Raw genomic sequence first — 7,316 nt, 5'->3', positions numbered from 1 at the left:
GGAAATGTCAGGGTTTTTGGTGGTCTTCCTAAGCTCGGATTCAGACACGGCTAGGGCATCTGGGTTGGCAGAGTGTGCTAAAGCAGTGAATAAAACAAACTTAGGGAGGAGGCTTCTAATGTTAACATGCATGAAACCAAGGCTTTTACGGTTACAGAAGTCAACAAATGAGAGCACCTGGGGAATAGGAGTGGAGCTAGGTGCTGCAGGACCTGGATTTATCTCTACCTCACCAGAGGAACAGAGGAGGAGTAGGATATGGGTACGGCTAAAAGCTATGAGAACTGGTTGTCTAGTACGTCCGGAACAGAGAGTAAAAGGAGCAGGTTTCTGGGTGCGATAGAATAGATTCAAGGCATAATGTTCAGACAAAGGTATGGTAGGATGGGGATACAGTGGAGGTAAACCTAGGCATTGAGTGATGATGAGAGAGATATTGTCTCTAGAAACATGATTTAAACCAGGTGATGTCATTGCATGTATGGGAGGTGGAACTAAAGGGTTGGATAAGGTATATTGCGCAGGGCTAGAGGCTCTACAGTGAAATAAGACAATAATCACTAACCAGAACAGCAATGGACAAGGCATATTAAGGAGAGGCATGCGTAGCCGAGTGATCATAACGGTCCAGTGAGTAGTGAAGCTGGTTGGAGACACGGCAATTTCTACTAAGTAACCTTCCAATTGTTCTCCACTACTCCACCTGCCAAAGCCCCTCCCAAGTTGGATTGTCATCCCAGTGACCGGCAGACCACCCATGTTCCCCCGGATCCCTAGGCCCCCCGAAAGGCCAGGACCCACCCTTCGAAAAGAGCAAACAGTGCCACCCACAGAACAGAAGCAGATCAACCGATGCTCAACGGTTGTTACATTCTAGAGCCCAACTCAAGAAAGGACCTGATGTATGAATAGATATACAGTTACAGCTGTTTGAGAAAGCATGCAAGATTGAGATTGAGGTGATGGAGATCAGATCCACCCGTTCCCCTGAAACACACCCACGCCTGTCCCCCGTTGTGATCATTTTCCCAAGCATCTCTGTGCAGTCAGACCTAATTATTTTGTGCCACCAGGGCCACAATAGTATGCCCACCCTCTTATTGTCCGAGTGTGACCCCCTCCCATGGGTTACTGCAGCTAGTGTTGCCAGCACTGCCACTACCTGGGTGGAGGCACCCCACCAGAATACCCACCGGCTAGGTACAAGGTCATCAAGGTTCTCATTAGCAGCTTTGAGCATTTCCTTGTATATTATGCTCTCCCTTTAGGGGGCTTTGGCTTTGTAGGACCAACCCTGCCAGGCAGGGTCAGAATATTGAGGGGGCGGTGCTGCTCTAGTAGGTCTCTGACCACATTTATCTTTCTGTTTTGACTGCATATAGGCAGCTTACAGCAGGCCCATAAAACAGTTAGGGACTTCTCTTTAGTGTATGGGTCATTCAGGTGGGTGTCTAGGGTATAGGGTTGTGGACCATTCCATTATGATAGAACAATAAATAAATACATTAGATGTATAATTTATTTTTTAATGTATTTCCATCATGATAGAACAATACAGAAATAAATTAGATGTATAATTCATATAAAATGTATATACCTCATCTGCACAAAACTGAAAGCTCTCTCTCACAAGCCCTGCTCACAGACACACATTGGTTCTGGGATATGCAACTTCCTTTCTCACTCACTTAACGCCACCCTTTACCAAACACGAAAAACACACACCACACTTTTTGTAACGGCTTTCTTCTATCTCCTCCTCGGAAGAGCAAGGATCGGACCAAAATGCAGCGTGGCTATTGCAATCCATGTTTATTTAATAATAAAGAAACACGAACTTTACAAAAACAATAAACGTCATGTGAAAACCAAAACAGCCTAAACTGGTGCAAACTAACACAGAGGACACTAAGGACATAAGGACAATCACCCACCAAACAGGCTACCTAAATATGGTTCCCAATCAGAGACAATGACGAACACCTGCCTCTGATTGAGAACCATATCAGGCCAAACATAGAACTAGACAAACTAGACATGTAACATAGAATGCCCACCCAGCTCACACCCTGACCAACCAAAACATAGAAACATACAAAGCAAACTATGGTCAGGGTATGACACCTTTCATCACAGTACATCCCCACATACCCACATACTGTGTCTTCTGTTTACTGTGTGTTTATCTCCACCATGTTAAATGTGTTATTTTGTGTTCCAATTACTTATATTTGTAGATGTGTTATTTTGCTAGTTATCCTTTCTTCTAATGCTGTCTAATCCGTTTATAAAGAACTATAAATGGAAAATAGAATACTAATTATTTTACAACATTCCTTATCTTGTTTGGTACAGCGTAGTTGTACTTTATTTATTTAATAAATATTGCATTTCTATCATTTTTTTGTATTATTACAATCCCTACCATGGCTAGTATAGGGTGTTCCATTATTCGCCTCCTCTATGAAAACGTTGTAATTTTTAGAATAGCCATAGTAGTCTTTGTGTCTCAGAACATTTGGTTGTCAATATACAGTTTATCGACTATGAGAGCTACACGCTTCACTTTCAATCTATTTTCCTTGAAAATTGGAAACAGAACTCTGCTCCGTTCTGCATGCTCCCTCAGGAACTGATCATTCATGCCTATTTTTGTGCCAGTGAGTCTTTTACCCAAGCTTTTAACCTTTACTTTATCCTTAAAGACAGCAAATTTGGCAACAATTCGACGCTCACATCTCTGTCCTCTGTCTGAAATTGTGTACACTTTTGAGTTGGATTTTATTGAAGCACTGTAAGAAAGAATTCCTTCAATACGTTTTTGGGTACCTGTAAGTACTAGATTTTCTCTCATAGATCTAGTCTGTATGTCTAGTAAGGCTTCTCTCAGAAAGATGTTCTCCTTTTTAAGTTCATTAACGTCTGTTTCTATCTTATTGACTGTCCCTTCTAGCTTGTTTGTTTCTTTCTCCATTTTCGCAGCTCTTTCGTCACTCATTTCAAGGCTCGCCTTCAACTCCTTTATATACTTACTGGCTAAATGAAGTAGGCAGTAAGTATATAAAGGACATGGTGACCTCTGGTGGACAACCAGAGACTTACAAAACCAGAGACTTTCTGTCGAATTACTCCCCGGCGTAGACGGATCTAGTGATTTCACCAGAGAGAGACGACAAAGACATACAAGCGTAAATATGTACTTTGCGTTTCTAAATCCGAATGAGCGGTTGTTAGGGTTCTAAATATCCACATTTACGATGAGCGTATTATTCAACTGTATGTACGACAGATTAATTATTTTGTCTCTCCTCCTCCTGCTTTCTTCCCCCGCCTTTAATTGTGCAACAAGCCGTCATGTCGGGTTAGTCCACTAGGGACTTTCATTGCATTATGTAGTAATCAATATATAATCTATCCTGTGTGTTTGTTTATGTAATTCTGTGTGATTATTTAGTTAGTTAGTAAATAAAAATGTAAGCCAATTTGTGCAGATTTATAGGATATTACGATGTTCAGAATGAGTTATGAGGTAAAAATAATTAATGGATGACTAAGATGATAATTTGGTTAATTAGGGAAACGGTAACTCATTAAAGAAACCGTTTCCGTGGTGCCCCAATTGTTACATGATTAATTTAATCATCGTATTAATTAAACATAGTTAATTTATTTGATAAAATAATCGCCATCGCATTAATGTAGCAATGTCACAACATTTCTCATGGTCTGAGAGTCCTTTAGGTGCCTTTTGGCAAACTCCAAGCGGGCTGTTATGTGCCTTTTACTGAGGAGTGGCATCTGTCTGGCCCCTCTATCATATAGGCTTGATTGGTGGAGTCCTGTGTGGTCCCATGGTGTTTATACTTGCATACTATTGTTTGTATAAATGAACGTGGTATCTTCAGGCGTTTGGAAATTGCTCCCAAGGATGAACCAGACCTGTGGAGGTCTACTATTTATTTTCTGAGGTCTTGGCTGATTTATTTTTATTTTCCCATGAAAGTTTAAAGGTAGGTCTTGAAATACATCCACAGGTACACCTCCAATTGACTCAAATTATGTCAATTAGCCTATCAGAAGCTTCTAAAGCCATGTCATCATTTTCTGGAATTTCCCAAGCTGTTTAAAGGCACAGTCAATTTAGTGTATGTAAACTTCTGAGCCACTGGAATTGTGATACATTGAATTATAAGTGAAATAATCTGTCTGTGAACAATTGTTGGAAAACTGACTTGTGTCATGCACAAAATAGATGTCCTAACCGACTTGCCAAAACTATAGTTTGTTAACAAGAAATAGTTAAAACAATTGTGTATAGTTAAAGCATATTTTGGCTGCAGCCTGCAGGTTCTGGTTTATCTGACAAATAAGCTACCTATTTGAAAACAATGCAACAGCCTACCTGTGTTGATTTCAATCATGTGCGTATAGACTAGGCAACGGCTGGAAATCTTGAGAAATGAGGTAAAGTCAATAAATTCAGGTGTTTTATATAAAAAAATGTAAAAAATGAAAAACTTTTGACATCATTTCCTTATCCTTTATTGAGAAATCAGTAAAAAGTAGATGGCCTTTTTTAAATGATTGAATACGTGCTTCAGTTTACTTCCTGAATTGACTGTCTTTAATGCAAATTTAGCCCACACCATCCCCGCTTCCCCGTCGTCCCTACCCCTAGCTTCCCTGTCGTCCCTAACCCTAGCTTCCCCGTCGTCCCTAACCCTAGCTTCCCCGTCGTCCCTACCCCTAGCTTCCCCGTCGTCCCTACCCCTAGCTTCCCCGTCGTCCCTACCCCTTTCCCGTCTTCCCTAGCTTCCCCGTCCCTACCCCTAGCTTCCCCGTCGTCCCTACCCCTAGTCCCCGTTCCCTACCCCTAGCTTCCCCGTCGTCCCTACCCCTAGCTTCCCCGTCGTCCCTACCCCTAGCTTCCCCGTCGTCCCTACCCCTAGCTTCCCCGTCGTCCCTACCCCTAGCTTCCCCGTCGTCCCTACCCCTAGCTTCCCCGTCGTCCCTACCCCTAGCTTCCCTGTCGTCCCTACCCCTAGCTTCCCCGTCGTCCCTACCCCTAGCTTCCTCGTCGTCCCTACCCCTAGCTTCCCCGTCATCCCTACCCCTAGCTTCCCTGTCATCCCTACCCCTAGCTTCCCTGTCGTCCCTACCCCTAGCTTCCCTGTCGTCCCTACCCCTAGCTTCCCTGTCGTCCCTACCCCTAGCTTCCCCGTCGTTCCTACTCCTAGCTTCCCCGTCGTTCCTACCCCTAGCTTCCCTGTCTGAGCCCCTGCCGCAGCCTCCTGTGGAGCTCCAGTCTCAGGAGGTCTCTCTCCTTGCGGATGCCCTGCAGCACGGTACGGTTCTCCTGGGCACGGCGCACCAGGTAGGGCAGGGTGTTGTCCACCGAGCCATACGGCACCGACTTGTACACCAAGTAACCCTGCTGGGCTAGGGGGAGGAGAAAGGGTCAAAAAGGGGGAGAGGTGGAGAAAAAGAGACACAGAAGCAAAGGACAGAGAAAGACAGAGGGAAAGGACAAGGAGATAAAGAGAGGGGGTTGAGGGGACAGTGGGAGGACAGGAGAAAGAGAGAGACAGAGGCAGGAGAGAGGGACAGAGAAAGGACAAGGAAGTGAAGAGGGAGAGGTTAGAGAGGATGGGTGGGGGAGAGGAGACAGAGAGGAGAGGAAGAGGGAAGGATAAAGAGAGGCAGAGAAACAAGGAAAGATGGATATGGGAAGAAAAAAGTAAATATTATGCACAACACTACCTTCATCTGTGTAGCTAAGCAAGGAAAGGCAGAATAGGGACTTGAGTTTCCTTGACGATACACTTGAATACAAGTTGCATTTGAAGGGAGAAAAGAACCTTACCTAGAGTGAGAGACACATGGTCACACATCCCCAACAGTTGACCAAAACACACAGATCCACCATCTTTGTCTATTCCCAGCTCTCCCATCCTTAGGACAGATGTCACAATACCAATTCAATGTCATGTAATGCATGTGCTGCATTAGAGGCTTTACATAACTTTTACCTCTGGGGGTGCTCTTGAGCCAAAAGAGGGTCCCCTAAATGGACAGGAATATCTCTAAATTTGAGGTAAAACATTTGTGAATCTTACCGTTGAACTGCACGCCTGACGGACTCCTCGTTGTGCGTGGCGACTATGATCCGATAGCGCTGAGGGTCCCGGGAGATGAGCTCCAGCAGGATGTCCAACGAGCCGTTGTAACTGCAGGAGCACAGCGACATTATGGAGAGACACAATGGCATCTTGTGACATGGCATTATCACATCAATGATATTTCTAAATGAACACATCATAACAAAAACATTCATGGTTAAAAACATTCCCAATAATAAATCCTTTTCTTGCAAAATGTTCACTCCTGTGTCATGGATTTCAAAAGAAAAAACTGTTATAAGAGATATGGTGGAAACTCCCTCTAGTCCAGGCCAATCCAGTGCTTAATTCCTGCCGGAACAGGATCCGGCACCACTCAGATTTGACTTTGTTTGTTCCAGCACCAATTTGCCTTGATCCGGTAGCATGGTGGTGGCAGCGTCATGCTCTGTGTGTAAGGGCCGGCGCTGGAGATTCGAAGCAGGTACGGGGCGCTGACATTTAATATGGAACAGACAGGTAGCAAAACAGGAACAGTGCCAGCACACGGGTAAACAAGGACATATGACAACTAATGCTGCAGCCGGGAATAGAGCGGGGAACCAGACAGATGTAGGGGAGGTAATGACAGATGATTGAGTCCAGGTGAGTCCAATGAGCGCAGATGCGTCTGACTGGAAAAGGCAGTGCGTACTGATGGTGGCAGGAGTGCGTAATGCTGGGGAGCCTGCGCCAAGGAGGGAGAGCGGGAGCAGGCATGACACTACCCTCTAGAGGCGCCACCCGGCGTCCCACCTGGGCGAGCCTGACGGGCCGGCAGAGACACAGGCGCAGAGCAAGCCGGCTGGGCATAAACTGTAATCGCTGCCAAAAGTGCTTCAACAAAGTATTGAGTAAAGGGTCTGAATATTTATGGAAATGATGTAATTTGAAAAAAACAAATAGTCCAGGCTTACACCAATCCAGTGCTTAATTTGAGACGGATACTGCCAGGAACAGGATCCGGCACCTCTCTGATTTGACTTTGTTTGTTCCGGCACCTATTTGCCTTGATCCGGAAGCTCTCGAGGATGTATTTATTGTTTCACTTTTCGCACTGTAGACATTCTAATAAAACTCTACTCAAGATACCTTCTCGTTATTTCTCCCACCCCCCAGAAAGACCATCATGTAAAAGCACGGTGACAATTCTGTGTA

The 7,316-nt window shown here is 44.6% G+C and overlaps 1 protein-coding gene across 7 annotated transcripts in view; it reads right to left on the bottom strand.

Annotated features, from left to right (window-relative positions):
- Positions 1 to 4,518: 4,518 nt before the first annotated feature.
- LOC139376461 (proline dehydrogenase 2) overlaps positions 4,519 to 7,316 on the bottom strand; it is a 28,789-nt gene continuing 25,991 nt past the window's right edge. For 2 of the 7 annotated variants that reach the window (XR_011627929.1, XR_011627927.1), the window contains exons 9-12: positions 6,117 to 6,227; positions 5,864 to 5,952; positions 4,872 to 5,439; positions 4,519 to 4,812 (exon numbers count right to left, since the gene is read on the bottom strand). Coding sequence is in view for 2 of the 7 variants with exons in the window: in XM_071119079.1 (XP_070975180.1) it covers positions 5,258 to 5,439; positions 5,864 to 5,952; positions 6,117 to 6,227 (382 nt within the window). In the remaining 5 variants the exon portion in view is untranslated. Of the gene's footprint in view, positions 5,440 to 5,863; positions 5,953 to 6,116; positions 6,228 to 7,316 lie in introns of all 7 variants that reach the window. The other 5 variants (XR_011627928.1, XR_011627931.1, XM_071119079.1 and 2 more) reach the window with 3 other exon arrangements.

The sequence above is a fragment of the Oncorhynchus clarkii genome, chromosome 20, assembly GCF_045791955.1.
Source record: "Oncorhynchus clarkii lewisi isolate Uvic-CL-2024 chromosome 20, UVic_Ocla_1.0, whole genome shotgun sequence".
Classification (NCBI taxonomy): Eukaryota; Metazoa; Chordata; class Actinopteri; order Salmoniformes; family Salmonidae; genus Oncorhynchus; species Oncorhynchus clarkii.
Note: the sequence above shows the minus strand (reverse complement) of the source record. Positions and strands in the feature narration are given on the sequence as shown.